The 18,373-nt window shown below is 37.5% G+C and overlaps 2 protein-coding genes across 4 annotated transcripts in view; one reads left to right on the forward strand and one right to left on the reverse strand.

Annotated features, from left to right (window-relative positions):
- Positions 1-6,336: 6,336 nt before the first annotated feature.
- LOC111227236 (voltage-dependent calcium channel gamma-5 subunit) lies at positions 6,337-10,824 on the forward strand. The gene is made up of 5 exons (XM_022752669.1): positions 6,337-6,532; positions 8,116-8,202; positions 9,034-9,174; positions 9,279-9,424; positions 10,564-10,824. Exons 1-5 carry the CDS (start codon positions 6,337-6,339, stop codon positions 10,822-10,824), a joined length of 831 nt encoding a protein of 276 aa, XP_022608390.1.
- A 4,730-nt stretch (positions 10,825-15,554) lies between these two features.
- Positions 15,555-18,373, reverse strand: part of LOC111227096 (cytohesin-3) — a 40,975-nt gene continuing 38,156 nt past the window's right edge. For 2 of the 3 annotated variants that reach the window (XM_022752495.1, XM_022752494.1), the window contains exon 13: positions 15,964-16,455. In XM_022752495.1, the coding sequence (XP_022608216.1) occupies positions 16,383-16,455 (73 nt within the window). In that variant the 3' untranslated portion in view covers positions 15,964-16,382. Of the gene's footprint in view, positions 15,580-15,963; positions 16,456-18,373 lie in introns of those variants that run through there. The other variant, XM_022752496.1, reaches the window with a different exon arrangement.

Below are 18,373 nucleotides of genomic sequence, written 5' to 3' on the forward strand. Positions count from 1 at the left end.
GGCATAAAAATGTCATAAAAATGTCATAGTATAGTAAGGCATAAAAATGCCATTAATATGTCATAGTATAGTAAGGCATAAAAATGTCATAGAAAGGCATGAAAATTTCACAAAAAAATTTCATAGTATAGTAAGGCATAAATATGCCATAAAAATGTCATAGTATAGTAAGGCATTAAAAATGTAATTAAAATGTCATAGTATAGTAAGGTATAAAAATGTCATGAAAATGTCATATTATAGTAAGGTATAAAAATGTCACAAAAATTTCATAGTATAGTAAGGCATAAAAATACCATAAAATGTCATAGTATGGTAAGGGATAAAAATGTCATAAAAATGTCATAGTATAGTAAGGTATAAAAATGTCACAAAAATTTCATAGTATAGTAAGGCATAAAAATGCCATAAAAATGTCATAGTATAGTAAGGTATTAAAAATGTCATAAAAATGTCATAGTATAGTAAGGTATAAAAATGTCATAAAAATGTCATAGTATAGTAAGGTATAAAAATGTCACAAAAATTTCATAGTATGGTAAGGCATGAAAATGTCATAAGAAATGTCATAATATAATAAGGAAAAAATTACAGAATAGAAAAGCATGAAAATTTTATAAAAATGTCTAATATAGTAAGGTATAAAAATGCCATAAAAATGTCATAGTATAGTAAGGTATAAAAATGTCATAAAAACGTCATAGTATAGTAAGGCACAAAAATGTCACAAAAATTTCATTGTATAGTAAGGCATAAAAATGTCACAAAAATTTCATAGTATAGTAAGGTATAAAAATTTCAAAAAAATATCATTGTATATTAAGGAAAAAAAATTACAGAATATAAAAGCATGAAAATTTCATAAAAATGTCTCGAATAGTAAGGTATAAAAATGCCATAAAAATGTCATAGTATAGTAAGGTATAAAAATGTCATAAAAATGTTGTAGTATGATAAGGCATTAAAATGTCATAGAAAGGCATGAAAATGTCATAGTATAATAAGGTATGAAAATGTCATAAAATGTCATAGTATAATAAGGTATAAAAATGTCATAGTATAGTAAGGTATGAAAATGTCATAAAAATATCATAGTATAGTTAGGCATAAATACGTCATGAAAATGTCATACCATAGTAAGGCATGAAAATCTCAAAAGTTTAATACTATAGTAAATCATAAAAATGTCAAAAAATGTCATAATAAAGTAGGGTATAAAAATGTTTTAAAAAATGTCACAGTATACTAAGGCATAAAAACATCATAAAAATATCATAGCATAGTAAGGCATAACATCGGGCTATTATAGTAAAGCACAAAAATGTCATGAAAAATTTCAAAGAAAATAAAGTCATAGAAATGTCATAAAGACGTCAAAGAATAGTAATGCACAAAGTTGCCATGAAAAATGTTATTGTATGGTAAGGCTTGAAAATGCCATAATATACTAAGGCACAAAATTGTCATAAAAAATGTCATAGTATTCTAAGGCATAAAAATGTCATAGTATAGTAAGGTATAAAAATGTCATTGTGTATTAATACTATAGATAGATAGATAGATAGATAGAGAGAGAGAGAGAGAGAGAGAGAGAGAGAGAGAGAGAGAGAGAGAGATTATTTATACCCCGGGTGAAATTCATTTGTACATAATGTCATAAATAGCATAGAAATTTCATAAAAATGTCATAGTATAGGGGTTGCAAAGTGGGTTAAAAGTTTTTTGCAGATCAAACAGTGGTGTGTGTGCGTATGTGCGTGCGTGCGTGTGTGTGTGCGCGCGTGTGTTGTGTGAGACAGAAAAAAGGAGAATGGCAAGAGACTATGTATGTCGATCCTTACCTTTTAGATCCATGAGTTTGCAAGTTTTAAGAATGTACTTTCCAGGGCAGTCAAAGTCAGTATTTTCCTCTGTGACCTATTTTCCTGCTCCTTCTCCTGCTTTTTGTGTTATTTCCACTTGGTAAAAAATATTTTTATGATCCGACAAGATGGTAGCTGTGTAAAACAACGTCTTCCTGCTGGCAAGACCTTGCCAATTTGATTTTGCAAAACTTAAGCCAATCCACAAATCTATATCATGACAGTTATTATATGACAGTCAGAACGCGAAAAACAATTCTTATCGGCCACAAACGATGGATATGTTTCCTTGTCTGCAGAATCTCAAAGTTAAGAAAAAACTTAAACAAAGAGGAAAAACTTCGAAATGTATCTCTAACCAGATCCGCCGTGTGTCTGACAGGTGGTTTCTCCAGTATGTATACACGCTGAGGTTCTAGAGTGGCTTTCGTTATAGCGATTAGAACTTCGAGTGATACCTCATAATGAGATGACCACAGAATTCTCTCTAACTCACTCACTCACTCACTCACTCACTCACACTCTCTCTCTCACACACACACACACACTTGTACGCCTATGTGAGGACAAACCTAATGTTTTCCCTAACCTCAGCCATCACAATGCCTAATAATAGGTTATATAATAATAATAACAATAATCATTATTATTAGTAGTATCAGTAGTAGTATCATTATTTATTTCATACTAACCCTAACACTATTGTTGCTGTATCTGTCAATATTATCATTATTATAATTATGATCAATGATCTCTCTCTCTCTCTCTCTAGTATACATAAGCTATATAAATAAAAATTGACCTGATTTGACTTGCAGCTAGGTCCATTGAAGTTTTCAAGTGTTCTGGCACGCCTGACCGAGTGGTGCTATCCGTGGTACTGAAAGGGAGATTTATCGTCACCCTATGTACCTGCAAGAGGAAAGGGCAAAAACAGTAACACGCTCAAACTGTTCCTCATAAAGATAGAAGTATAAGCCCCCCCCCCTCTCTGTCTCTCTCCTTACGTCCCTCCCTCCCCTTCTCTCCCAATATTTGCATTTAGCAGCTGAAATCAAGCAGCAGAGCAGCACGAGGCATCTGACTCTGTTTCTTCAATTGAAGAGTTGCACTCACGCGCCGCTGCATCGTTGGGCTTCACTTTACAGTTTTCGGAAGGAATTTGTGACCAAATCGACGGAGCACCGTTTGATTTCTCTTCCAATCGACAGACTTTCTCTCCCTGTCACTGCAGGAGATCATTGCTGCAAGTGCAGGAAACTCAGCGAGCTGAGACAGGACACATCAAACAGGTGCGAAAAAACAGCGTGTAAGTCTGATGGACTCACCGTCGTTATTTCAAAATAACGTATTTGATTGACTTTATTTGCATATTATATTTTATGATTTTTTTTTTTTTTAATTCCTACTATTCATCCTGCTTCTATTTATATGGACTTATATTGCGATGTGTTTCACATATTCACTGATCAGTATGATGCTTGTTGAGACTTGACGTTTTGATTTGGTCGCAGTTCCAGTTTTCTTTAGTAGGCTAGTATAATACCACAGTCCTTTGTGCAAAATACTGTTACAGGCTACATTTGTGTATACACATGTATACAGTACATATAGACTATAGTTAATATTTATTTGACTAATGTTATTTGTATGATAGCCTACTGCAAACTGCCACAAGACATGATACAGTCGCAAGGACACATTGTATCCTCAGGGCAGACATTAACTTGCTATAGTGAAAACCATTCGTCAATGACAGTCACAAGTTGCCTTCGGAAAAATTGCATTGGATGAAGGCTACTATACGCTGCACTGCATGAGACAGAATTAAGTCATGACTGATTACATGTCTCCCTATATATATATATATATATATATTATATTATATATCTCTCTAGTCGTGTTGTAGCCCAGTTTGTTTTTATCTTACTTGGTTTCTACATTAACAATTACTTGATAATCATTTGATGACTGTTTCAAAGAGAGTCAAAGCCATCTGCACATATTAGGGTACATGAAATCAAATTATTTTCAATGTCCTGTTGCCTTTTTTTATTTTATTTTTTTCTTAATCTAATCTGTAATGTTTAGTAAAGCAGATTTTAGACAAATTTCTTCAGGACATTATTTTTACTCAAAATAATACTGCCATGTAATCTCAATGTTCCCAGTGCCAGTCCAGACAGCTCTGTCATTATCTGATAAAAATAATACAGCTGATAAGAAATTCAAGGAACTGGATATGGAAAGTACCAGTTTTAATACAACTTGGACATATGGACCACTTCAAAGTCAGGTGATTTTCCTTGATCAGGGACAAGCTGATATTTTTGAGTGTATCTGAATAAAACTTTACCCCCTAAGCACTGCCAAGGTCTCTAAACAGGTTAAGTTCAAGTTGTTGAAAGGCCAACAAAGAAAGATTTCATGTTGCTCGAGATACCTGCTGGTAGAGCGCAATATGTCCATTTTAAAAGGTGCAAAAATGTAATAAACAGTCAACTCATGAACAACAACTAGAAGTAACCCTAATTAATTATAGTTTAGCCCTTGCAAAGTGAGCTGATCATCAGGTGACAATGAGTCTCTCCTGGACAGTCCTCCCTCCATCACAGTCCATAGATCATTCACATGTGTCCTGAACAGGACCTAAATCATTACCCTGTCACTGCAGATTATGTCTTATACCATGTGATCAGCCTGACAAATCCACACTCTGACTTACTTTTATGAATATCCAACCGTTTCCAAGGCTGTTGGACTCATGGCTGTAAAATGTCAAAACCCAGTCTTGGATTTCCAATAATGTGAGCATTTGTATTCAGAGTGTTATGTCACAACATGTTTAATGCCCCTCAGTCTGGAGGCTCAAATGGGCTTATTATCGGCTCAAACTTCATTATTCTTTTTATAGCAGGTTGGACAGATTTTGCAGTACCATGGACTGAATTAAAATTTATTGTGAATATAAAAACTTTCATTTTAGAGAAAGTTAAAGTGTTAAGTAGGAAGTTCAGAATAGATTCACTATCACCATTGGTGAATAAACAGCCATATATCCAATCCAACAAAAGGTTTCATTCTCATAATTGAACATGAAAAGAAGGAAGACACACACATGGGCTGCGGGTTCTGAAAGGATAATAAAGAATAAAGATTAAAATGAGCACAACAAATCAAAATAGTCTCATTATATACTAATTAAAGAAATAAGGATGAAGAAGGTTCTCTGAGACCAACATACAAATGATTGGAACTAAAGAGTAACAAACTTCTTACTAGAAACTGCCACCCATGTGAAGGTGAAAAAAGAGTGAATGAGTGGGATGAAGCCATTAAATAATCTTGTGATGCCCAGGTGAACTCTATCGTAAATGAGGGGTGGAGGGTGAGAAAACAAGAGCCAATCAGTGATAAAAATAAGAAAGGAAGTGAGGTAGGTGAAGAAAGGAAGAGGAGAATCAAAGAAAATAGGGATCTTTACTACATAAAGATTAAAAATACTAAAACAAATTTACATGGTACTTTCTTTCTGTGAGTCGAAAACTGAACCTGAAAATGAGACATGAAGATCATTTTGTGATGGAGTCAAACAAAGTTAGATTTGGATTGAATTTAGCTGCAAGACAACCAAACAAAGACATTATTGATTCCTCCAGTTACCCAGCTGCCCTGACATTTCATATGCTGCTCATCATGACGAGTAGATCTGACTTCCCAAATCTCAAAATGCACTCTGATATATTATGTGGACAGGAGAAGGAGATGAAGCTCACTCCCTCATCATCCTCGCTGTCTCTCATCCTCTCACCCACCTACTGTACCTCTCCTCCTTTGCCTTTTCTTCAGTGGAGCTCACAAAGCACCTGCACGCACACATACACATCTTCAAGGTCCTGAGAGTGTCCTTCATGAGTGATTGCGTAAAAAACACTGACATTGTTGGGGTTGTGTTTACATGAGTTTCTCTAGTAAATTCAGGAGCAGAATATTGCTGATAAAGGGTCTAAAAAGGGTCTTCCCATGGCTTTTTTCAGTCTGTTTTCATCACAATTTTTGTCTGTCAATCAAGACAAAAAGGAGATGTCCTGTTATGCTACGTGACTGGTCTTCTGTTCATTCAGAACAAAACAACATTCAATCACATATTTGGCGCTGACCTGATTGTCATGATTAGAAGAAACCGTAAAGACATTGATGACATTATAACAAATTTGAGATTTTTATTTATGAAAAATTAAAACCAACTTTGAAAAAGGGACATTTTTAAATAAAAAACTACTGCAGTAAATGAACAGCAATATTATTTTATAATGTCTTAAGTATGTATTTATTTAACTAACAACACTTTGGGTCTCCATGTCCAACCTCCTCTTAAGTTTTACCAGTAATTCTACCTCTTTCCATTTTCTCCTCCAGACTTTTCCTGGGACTTTTTTTTTTTTGATTGCTGGAAGTTCCCCCCGCTGTCGCCATGAGCGCGTGCAGCAGGAAGGCCCTGACGTTGCTGAGCAGTGTCTTTGCAATCAGTGGCCTGGGGCTCCTGGGAGTGGCAGTCAGCACCGACTACTGGCTGTACCTGGAGGAAGGCGTCATTATGCCTCTAAACCAGAGCACTGACATCAAGGCCTCACTGCACTCGGGCCTCTGGAGAGTCTGCTTCCTGGCCGGTAAGTGGCAAGATTGAGGGTTCCAAAATGTTCCAAGATTTGGGATTGATTTCTCTGTGCTCCTGCAATTTGATAGCTAATAAAGTAATCGTGTGTAAATCAGGATTGCGGCACAGACAGTGGCATTAAATTTTAAAGTGGAATAGTCCTATTCAAAGAAGTTAATTTATACTGTGCAGAATCTAAATCTGGCAGCAGCAGGGAGCTGATGCTGTCACACTGACATATCATCCCTGTATCAGCCAGATTTGACATTCACACATGGCGTTCACAATTACTCCATCAGTGTGTGTGTGTGTGTGTGTGTGTGTGTGTGTGTGTGTGTGTGTGTGTGTGTGTGTGTGAGAGAGAGAGATTGTAAGTATAGCATACAATAGGTGGAGTGAGAGAAAGAGCAACAGAAAGAAAGAAAATGTGTCTGTATTCCTTCCCTGATGCAGTACAATCAGTCCTGCAATATAATTCTACACACACTTACACACACAAACACACACACACGCACACACACACACACACACACACACACACACACACACACACACACACACACACACACACACAATCTTGCACCTACAAGTGTTCAGAGACAGATGTCACGATCGTCGTGCCACAGAGTTAGCTGGTGGATGACGCCAGTTGGTGTCTGTATGTGACAGTGTGTGTGTGTGATGCTGAAGTGATAATTACAGTTGTGTAGCTGTATTTGCAGGATGTGATGTAACTCACACTTACTGTTGAAAAAAAATTGATGACTAAATATAAGTGGAATAGGCATCATGAAGGAAATCCAGGATGGATTGTAGTTGATCAGACCTCCACTCCGGTTGAAAATGAACAAATCTATGCTGAAATTACCAAGCTCTAAGCCATTAATTGTCAATAACATGGATACTAACTTCATGGACACAGCAAATTTACTAAAGTAGATTTTACTTTTTGGTGTTGTTGCAACTATTGTCATTCAATTAATTTAAATCCTAATTCCATCAAATATTTTGTGCAATATGCTTATTTGCTTCCAGCTACATACTGTGCATTGCATGCAAGTGGTATCAGTCTCTTTTTCCCCCCTTTTTTTACCTTCAGTCTGCGAGTCACTACTATCTCCTGTACTTCTCTCCCAATTCCGTCACCAGCTCCTCAGTATATATACCTGACCTTTAGCCATTGTGACCTGTTGGTTCATCTATTGTCGCATCTCAGCTGTAGTGGTCGATCTTTTTTTTTCATCTCTTCTTCCCATCTGCCCTGTAATAACCCATTGCCTGCCTTTTTGGAATTCATGTCTGCCTGTTTTGGCCAGAAATCTTTGCTTTTACTGTTTTCTAACAGTTTTTTCTATGAGTTGGGTATTTGAGTCCACAACCTGTTTTACTAAGCTGCTAAATTTATAGGGTCATAGGGATATGTGTGTGTTTTTAGGAGTGAATTAATGTTCAGTATTCCTCAGATAATATGGACAGGAGTATGGTACACTCAGGACAGAGATGAAAAGAGAAGCTGCACGACTCTTTCTTCATGTAATATCTTTTTCACCTTGTCTCTTTGTCTACTTGTCTCTACATCTCTGATTCCCTTTTCAGGTGATGAGTCTGGTCGGTGCTTTACCATCGAGTACATCATGCCCATGAACGTCCAGTTGACGTCAGAGTCCACAGTCAACGTGCTCAGTGAGTAACAACAGCAGAAACCTCCAACACCAACCTCAGGCTTGATAACTCAAGATTCGCCTTGAGGTTATTCACATGAACAGCTGAGGCATTTTATCCATAATACTGTCGTTTTCCAATAAGGTTTTGTTCAGAAATCTGAGTGTACCCAGACAGAGAGTCTGAGTCATCTGGGCTCTCATGTCTCTGCCCTGCTCCTCTTCAGAATACTTACTGCCTCTTCACAAACAATTCACCTCAATGTCAAAGCCTTACTGAGGGATCAATCCACAGATGATGATCAAGTGTCTACATTTCATCTTTATTTCAAGAGTCACTGTTTGACCTCCTTCAACAGATGTGTTTTAGCTAGAGTTACTGTAAATACTTTTCTCTCGAACATGACAAATGACAAAGTGAAACAGCTTCATTTTAATGAGGCTAGATCAACAAAAAATCATTTAATTTCTCTGTGAGATCAAATTAAATACTACAAAGCTCATCTGTCTATGAGCATATGCACTCTCTCTTTTTGCCTTTTTGTGAATTATACATAGTAATTTCATTATGTTGATTTATGACCAGAAATATCACATTGCTTCTCTGGCTATGTTGGGGGTCAAAAGCAGCTTTGTGTTGCTTTGCTTTGATTTACACACATAAAACATTACAAATACATTGTATAAAGTTTTTTTTATTAATCATTTGCAGTAGTATTTGTGAGGTAAGAAACCTGTCTAGGGCTTATGTTAAAACCTCACTTCAACATAAGGATTTAAATCATAGAAAATGAGGAAAGAAAAAAAAACAAAAAACAAAAGCTTTCATTCTCCACTGTCTCCTCCTCTTCAGAAATGATCCGCTCAGCCACTCCATTCCCTCTGGTCAGCCTTTTCTTCATGTTCATCGGTTTTGTCCTCAGCAACATCGGGCATGTTCGGCCACACCGCACCATCCTGGCCTTTGTCTCTGGAATCTTCTTTATCCTCTCAGGTACACCGATCATCCTCCTGTTCTTATGTCTTGACACGCTTTGTATTTTCATCTTCTGTCTTTGTAAAACCGAGACTGTTTTTTCTCTACTCCCTGTGTCTCAGGTCTAGCTCTGGTGGTGGGCCTGGTGCTCTATATTTCCAGTATAAATGATGAAATGCTGAACAGGACTAAAAGCAGCGAGGCCTATTTTACCTACAAATACGGCTGGTCCTTCGCCTTCGCTGCCATCTCCTTCCTGCTCACTGAGGTGAGCAACAAACAATTAACACAAATGACAACTGTTCAGTACACCTGTGCTATCAGCACAAAATATTTCACTCAACATCTGTCATAACTAAAATTTACTATAAACTTTAATAATCAGCAGAGCTGCAACGATTAGATGATTAATCGATTAGTTGATGTGGTGAAGCTGAATCAACAGGAAGTTTTTTTTTCCAGTTTGGTTTAGATTGGCCTGTACAATGAGGTCCACCAACAGTCATGCAATAAACACTATTGCTGAGTCTCAACTCGATACTAAGTTTATACAGTATTATTTTATATGCTAATCTTTGTAGTATAGTGCTTTGCACTTAGTATGCAAGAGAACAACATACTTGACTGTTTCCAGCTGACAGGAAAAGGCAGAACAAGTGTGGCACCACACGTTAATCAAGCTTTAACTTGAGAAAGCCAGAAAGCTTTCATCCTCAACTAGGTTTATATTTTCTCCAGCTGTGAACAGCTGCTCTATTTCCTTTGTGAAACAACACTGCACTCAAAAATCAAAGGGTTTTTAGTCTGTATAATAACAGATTTGAGTCTACTACCTTTCCTTCGTCACTTTATGTGTGAACATACATAACTCAAAACCTGCTTTTTAGTGTGTAGAAGTGGTTTAGGATACAGCTTCCCTTTTTGAATGTCTTGTCCACCTTGATTTAAATTTTTGTCAGGATTTAGCTAGAGGTTGGCAGAATATTTCAAAACAGCAATTTCTTTCTTCTTTTTTTGGTTTTCCTGAAGTGTAAGATTGTTATTGTGTCTGCTTTGACACTTGATAGAGTTGACTTGACTATATTTAGAGTCATGAGTATTCACTGCCTGCATGTGGCCGCAGAGAGGAACTGCAATAAATCATTAAATGTTCTTACCAGCATAAAGATAGAGAAGTAATCACATACTAAAATTTCCAGTGAATATTCTCACAAAAAACATTTAGAGACCTGTTTAAATGAGAAGTGATTTGTGATATTGGATTGTAAAATGCATTTACTGTGATGTTGTACAACCAAAGTAACTGACTGAACACAGAGATTATTTTCTTTGCGTCAAAGCATTTATGAACTTATCCTTTCATATATTTGATATTTTGGCTTGATTTAAGTCTCTTCTTCACTGCAGAGTGCAGGCGTCATGTCTGTCTACTTGTTCATGAAGCGCTACACAGCAGAGGAGATCTACCAGCCTCGCCACCCCAGTTTCTACCGCCCTCGTCTCAGCAACTGCTCCGACCACTCAGGCCAGTTCCTCCACCCAGAGGCTTGGTCACGCGGACGAAGTCCCTCAGACATCTCCAGTGAAGCTTCACTGCAAATGAGTGCCAGCTACCCTGCTCTCCTCAAATGCCCCGACTATGATCAGGTGTCGTCTTCACCCTGTTGAGGGGTCAGCCATCACACCAGAGGCCACCTTAAGGTTACTAAAGGGTCATGGAAGATCATTATAGGGTCAAAATGCCAGGTGAGGACAGTTTTCTTTCAAAAAAGGATACAATTTAGATGTAGATTAAAAGTTTGTTTTTCAGAGAGGAAAATATCTGCGGGGGAGGACTTGGAAATATGTCCCTCTGAGCTGGTTGTGTTTTTCAATAGGGTCAAAGATGCTTATTGGGAGTTTGTTGTTGTAGTAGAGCCTATATCTTTTATAGTCAGAGGAACAGTCTAAGGTTTTAGAAAAAAATCAATACAAGGTTGTGGTGTTTTTCTCTCTGAGAAGGTCTGAAAGTTTTTCCAGAAGGTATACAGTGGACATTTTGGTTTAATTGTATCTGTGCATTTTACCCTCCAGTGCCTCATAGTTTTTTTTTTTGTGAATGTCTTTGCTTCCTCATTTCGCAATAAATAAATGTCCCTAATGCTTTAGGACCTTTTTGATCAAACACTCAATCATGGCAGTTTTGATGGATTATGTCACACTGGAATAATATAAGGATGTGCAATGTTTCAGTTTGCCAATAAGCAAGAAAATTAAATTGTTGTTGTTCCAATAGTGGAATTTTAGCCAATCATTTTGTCCCATAATGTGGAGCATGACTACGGAATAGAGACACCACTTGAACCCAAGTCTGAACTGGGATTTTGCGTCTTTGGTTCTATTTTTGTGAGTTTTGTGAGTGATGTTGTGCAGATCATAGTGAAATGCATCCTGTCCAGTGAATGAGGGGATGTGCTGAATGCACTTTTGGTACTTTCATGGCCAGACTAGCCTGAATGTGCAGAGTTGCAAATATGGAAATATACAGTACTGCCAAGAACAGATGTCTCATAAGCTGAGTTCACTTTTCTGGAGATGACCCAATAGTCACTTTGTTTTCCATGTGTAATACTACGCAATTTTGTCATCACAATGAGCCATACAGTAATCATCTCAAGCAAGATACTGTATTAACGGTTATTGTATCCGTCACAAGAAACAGATAATAAACGGTTATCATCATCTGCCCTGCAGTTTCATATTGGTTCATCTCTACAAACATCTACCCAAAAAAAAACCTTCCAATCAGGCAAACCTGTCCCTGTTCTCGCACAGTGAAACACCACAGAGCAAAGACTTGTCAAATGTGACGCAATAAAAGGACAATCCACGGAGAATGTTTATTTACAATGTCACATTCAGCTGTGGTTGTAAGATTCAGTCATGCTGCCAACTTGTCAACTATCACCTGGAGATAGGGGGAAACAGCCTCTCTTCAAAATCTCTTTGAAGTCTGCCAACAAAACTGTAGATTTTTTTTTCCAGGCAATGCTACATTTACCCACTGGGAGGCAGTATTTGGTCTTTTTTTGAAGTGACATTTCACCTTCAAAAGTCACAGTTTACGGTTTTTCTCTGTTTAATTCACAGTTTGTGACACAAAAAAAATCACGATCCTCAAATCTGTAGTTTATACTTTTCTTGTCAATTTCACACAGACTTCAAATGTATATGTACATTTAAATATAGTCACTTGATTCAATGATGCGCTGAGTTAGTCTTGTTGATAAATGGGATGGATTACACTGCTTTTCTAATAAACTGTATTGATCTCAAATGTGGCTGTCAACATGCTCAATGTGTAGCCTACATCCTCAAATGCATTAACTACATTTATGATGTATTACAACAGTAACAGCTGTGAGGTAGATGAATGATGTCAGACACAGTCTTTCTACTATAGTTCTACAGTAGTTCTCTAGAGACGCTCGTCTTTGCTGTTACCTTGCTTTGCTTTGAGGCTTTGTACTTTACAAATGTACTTTACGTTATTTACACTTGCCAGTTTATTAGGAACACCAAGCTAAAACCAGTTTTTATTGAACCTGTTTTAGAGAGGTGATTCAACATTGTGATCATTTTGGAGGATGTAGTTTGCAGTATCCTCTGTTATTTTGAAACAATTCTTCTGTGTAGGCCTAAACAACAACAAGGGTACATTTCATTTTGGTAGCAGTGTAGCACTCGATTTTCTTTTTTGATACGAGTTAAATGTTTTGATTAAATGACAGCTTTTTGCAGGACAAAAGTGTTGTGCTGCTCAAACAGTATTGTGATTCTTTAATTTATATTAATTTTATCTTTTTATGTCAAAATCATTATTATTGACACTATTACGTTTGCATATAACACCAGTAGAGGGCGCTCTCTCCTCAGTCATTCTGCTCCACATCTTCTCTCCCAGTTAGATTTCTCTCAGGGACCCAAGATGTTTTCCTTTACCTTTTCTGTTCTACTTCACTTGCTGTTATTTTTACCATGTATTCAACTAGGTAGAATTATACACTAGGTGTCTGTGTGATGAAGGATGATATCCTACATATTCAAAAAGCCTGTGACAGAGTCTGTGTAATTCATTTATGATAGCTAATTACTTATGCAAATATGTAGAGACCAGCATCAATAATGAATACACAATACATCTGCTGTAAGCTTTATGTATACTTTATGTAGATACACGTAATGTACAACGTGACCAATAGCTTTTACAGAGAATATAAAAGTTAATGTAACTATAAGCCCACACAGGGCGGTAGAAGATAATATTCTGCCCTGACCACAAGGCTTTCATTTTATTTTACAATCACATAGAAAACTACTGGTGTTTATAGTTTTTGACATCATCATCAATATTATAATCATCATTATCATCATCATCACCATCATCACTGATATTACTTCACTAGAATCATCATTATTAAATTCAAACATCATTTTCACTGTAATTGTTATCATCATCATCATCATCATCGTCATAAATACAACCATATTTCTCACTCATCAGTCATGGCTTTTTAACAGCATCATCACAGTTATTGATCAATATTATTATATTGTTATTATATATTTACTTATGATTATGTTTAAGGCTTTTGTAAAGAAGACCCCAAACTTCAGCTGATGCAAATTTCTGCCTGACGGCTCAAGCAATGTTACACAGAGTGTGCATACTACAACAAAGAGACCAGAAACCTATACATTATATATACATACATAACTTAAGCATACATTGTTTAACATTTACAGGTAGTACTAAACCATTTCACAAATGAAAATAAATACAAAATGATAGGTGGTTATTATATAGTTTTTTAAAGAGTAACACAAAAGCAAGCAAGTATCTTTAGGATTACAAACCAAATGCAAACAGGATCACAACAATACATCGACCTTCACTGACATAGGCCATAGACAAGAAAAGAAAAAAAAGAAAAGCTTAATCGGACTGGTACCCTATAGGGCCATTGCACAGCCATAAATAAAACTTACCCATTAGACTGAGAAGACTCTCTATAATGAAAGTGATTTTAAAGTTATAATCCTTAAGATTTTCATGAAATTAAACCCAATTTTTGATACTAATTATGGTTGCTATTATTTATGGTTTGAATTTCAGCTGCAGTAATCATTCAAAGTATTTACATTCTGTATTATCTCTCTAAATATTGGTTAATTTGTAGTGGCGGAGTTCACCATCCCCCTACTGGATTTGAACTGCCCTCAAAAGCACAAGGGATTCGCAGGAAACAATAGATTTTTGTCATCCATTATTAAGGTATGGTCACATTGTACCACCGTCCTACGAATATTTGCTCCATTTCCCATTCACTTCTATTGAGACCCATGCGACGGATAAATTTGCAGGTCAGAGTTCATCTTTGTTCAGCTTTCAACACGTGGTTGTGCTCAATTGGCCACTAGAAAACACTGCTGCATTGGAGAAGTTAATTATTTCAGCGTGTTTCTTCAACATGCACGTTTCTTTCTGTACATTATCATCAGACTACAATTCGGTAATGTTGCTCTCATACACCATTTATAGTTTGTGATTGCTCTGATCAATATTTATTTATTATCCACTAGAAATACAGTTGAGTGAAAATGCGATGAGACTCTACCTTTTCCATTTTTAATTTCATAGCTCTATTAAGTTGCTGCCAATATAAATCCAACATTTCCTACTGCTGCTGCTTTACATTAAAAGCATTCAACTGGCAAAACACAAGGCTTTTATCGTGACGCAGCCAAAGAACACGTATTTGTCACAGAGATTAGTGCTGACAGTGATTGGTTACCATAAATGCATCTACAAAACAAGATAACATCTTTTTTAGCATTTTTTTTTTTTTTGTCAGCAGATCGTTTTTCATTTTTGCGTTGGTGTTAGAGCAAAAAGGATCAGCCACAGTGAGCTGTTAGATGTAGAGCTGCAGGAGACTTCTCAATAATAATAAGGTAACCAACTCCAATTACTCCTGCTGTGTGGTATAGTACTCAAGCCACAAGCAGCATGAAATCAGATCAGACTTGTTTGTTAAAATGTGAGTTTAGTTGGCTGCACTGTAATCATATAAACCAGTTGCTCCTCTGTTGTGTTTCTGACAAAGTAGATGTTAAGCAAGTGTACAGCCAAATCAACTGGGGCCGAAATCTTAAGGATTACAACTTCAAAGTCCAAAAAGTAAGTTTCATCTCAAGCCTTGGCAAAAGCACCTTTACTAATCAACTAAAATAAAAAAGTATGCACATTTCAAAATTCTCTGCTCCACACAAATAAATGAAATCAGTCCAGCTGACTCAAGACTGTAATGCTTTGTTAGGAACCTAAATGTAAGCCAGCGCTGTTTTCTGAGGTTACTCTGAGCAGGGCTTCAGCCATGGCACCTGGAGAGAAGAATTCAGCACCAGAGTGAGATGATAACATGGTTCAGGTGAGGTTATACAGCGCTTGTTCATCCACCACCTTCCAAACACTTCTCTCTGTCCGTCTATCTCTTCCTCCTTCCCCAAATATTTCTATTCACCCTTACATTTCAACAGTTGTGCCCCATTTGGCTGACCACACATCTGAACTCTGATTTTGAATTACTATGACTTTTTCATAAAGCACAGTGGAGGGAACACTTCTATCACTTAATGCACGCACACTGCAGAAGCTGTGTGCACTGACAGCATGCACACTGCTGCATATGCTGCATTTACACACACACACACACACACACACACACACACACACACACACACACACACACACACACACATACACAATGGTCTATAATAACCCACATGCACATGCATGTGCACCTGAAACATGGCAGTTGTGCTTTAGGGAGACCTAGAAACATGTTATGACTATGAGAGGGGGAGGTAGGGGGTGTGCATGAGATGGAGGAGAAACAAACTGATTGGTTGGTTGTTCATGTGCTGCTCCATGCCAGAATCAAGTCCACATATCTGAGTTTCCTGGAGCTCTCCTGTCCCCTCAGTAGTGTGTGATGTCTCCCCAACAAGTGCACAGACTTTGTGGATAGTCCAGGAGAGAGACTGAGGTTTGTCTTCGGGGTTGAAGTCTTTTCTGAGGGTGACAGTCACGTCTGTGTTGAACCAGCTTTGTAGTATGTAGTTTATGTGTTCATGAACTGAAGGAGAAAAGGATGGGGGGGTGGGGTTGAGAAGATTGTCCCTCTTCACTTCTTGTTAGCGATGCGTCTCTTCCTGGTGGCCAGCATGTCGTAGAAGGGGTCTCTGCTAATGCTGGCCCTGGAGAAGAAGCCAATCAAAGGACAGCAATTAAATAAATAATAATGCCACATGAGAGGAGGGTCTCCAGCATCTTTGATATGGAAATGTAGGCACATTTATACGAACCCCTGCCTTAACTAGATCAAAAAAAAGAAAAAAGTTTGTGCAATGACCTAGTTTGGTTTCCATGGTTTCTGAAGAGGACCCCCCCACCCCCCAAGTTTTTTGTTGGTACTCTGGTTTGCTGGAACCTCTTGCCGATTCCCTCCTCCAGAACTCTGCCAAATATGTAGTAAAACATACAATCACACAGTCTCCCTCACGCTATTCTGCAGGTTTATAGGTCTGACGGAGGGCGAACAATGGTGCTCAAGATTATTGACTCTTGCGTATTCTCCTGCTCCAGTTTCTCTTAGAGCGTTGGAAAGGCAGCGTACAATGAGAGCGAGTGACTCAGGAAGCCATTTGGGCTCTACTGAGGAGCCCAGTTTCACGGCTGCTAAATCCTGTTAGCACCAGCACAAAGCAAGAAGAGGCTCAACCCCCCACTGCGGATATCTCTGATTCCCTTTACAACGGCACACGCTGAAGAATGAGTCTGTATACGATGACTATCCCCCTCTTTCATTCTACTTATTGTCATTTTCAACAACCCAATTTCATGAAACAAAAACTCCAGTGTGGAGTGATCGAATCCTGGCAAGGCTGCCATGACTAACATGATATAACATTCCCTCCATTTGTGTCCTTAAAAATATGTAAAAACCTAATACATTCAATGGAACTGAAAATATAAAAATACGTACTCTTCTCCTTAAGTATTGCATGAATTCATTCATTCAAAGACAACAGCACATTTTACGTTTTACGTTGACCCAATTGGTCAAGCATTATCTAGGTCTGTGTGTTTCTGACTCAAGATAAGCAGATAGAGCGGTTCTTCTATGATCACCTCCTTTAGAAGAGAGGGGAAATCATCATTTCCATAAAAAGCCTTTTATCTCCCCAGACCCCCAGTCCTCTTGGACCCCTCTGGTGAAGCGCAAGCTGCGGCTTGTTAGCCATGTGGCTGTGAATGCATCAGCCCAGTTTAGAGTTGCCTCTCCTGGATAGGTTTGCTGGGTTTACTGGCTCACCCCCTGGGTGCTATAAGCAATGACTAATCCCACATCATTTCCCAAGTGAATACTGTTTGGGGGTGGGGGGGGTGGGGGGGTGGGGGGGCGCAGTGCATTAGATTACAGTATACAAGTGTACTGTTCTGCTGAGCCAACTGTATTTGACATTGCACCAGCTTCTGCCGAATACAGAGCATCCAGCATTTAGGTCACCAACAGCAAGGTTATTAATACTGTGAAATCTATGTATAGGATCTGTCAGAAAAACAAAATTTGATTGTCTGTTTTACTGTCAATTAAATATTGTAGTGGCACCCTCAATATTGATTTAGGTATGTTTAAAACCCATACCAGTATATTTTCTGGGTCTCTTCTTCAGCCTTGATCTTATAGTCCACAGGCTAGAGAAGACTCAAGATCACAAAATCTACAATGTCTGTGGTTAATATATCAATATGAAACCACTGCTGAGTACCAGCTTTCTCATGAAGTCAAACACCCACCACAAGTACGTGAACATCTAACTCTGGTCCATATTCTCATTTAGTCTTTAAGAACCTTCAAGATGATAGTTGGATATTTTGGGAAATACAATTATTATAGAAGATTGATACCACTCTCATGTGGACCGTAAAAATATGCAAAACTAATTTAATGCATATATATAACATTTGCTGTTTTTTAATATATTATGCAGACATGAAATGAAGTGAAATAAAATAAAATAAAATCATCTGAAACATGAACAATTAGAAGAAGTACTGTGTTGAATACCTCAAATGATATACAGATAAACATGGTACCAGAAACTGCTGTAA

Source organism: Seriola dumerili, unplaced genomic scaffold, assembly GCF_002260705.1.
Source record: "Seriola dumerili isolate Sdu_G_001 unplaced genomic scaffold, Sdu_1.0 BDQW01000169.1, whole genome shotgun sequence".
NCBI classification, from domain to species: Eukaryota; Metazoa; Chordata; class Actinopteri; order Carangiformes; family Carangidae; genus Seriola; species Seriola dumerili.

Bases quoted from the DNA above. Each gene is read 5' to 3' on its own strand.
- LOC111227236 (XM_022752669.1), top strand. From the start codon at position 6,337: ATGAGCGCGTGCAGCAGGAAGGCCCTGACGTTGCTGAGCAGTGTCTTT. The intron at 6,533-8,115 runs GTAAGTGGCAAG...TTCCCTTTTCAG, and splicing joins GAGAGTCTGCTTCCTGGCCG to GTGATGAGTCTGGTCGGTGC. The intron at 9,425-10,563 runs GTGAGCAACAAA...TCTTCACTGCAG, and splicing joins TCTCCTTCCTGCTCACTGAG to AGTGCAGGCGTCATGTCTGT.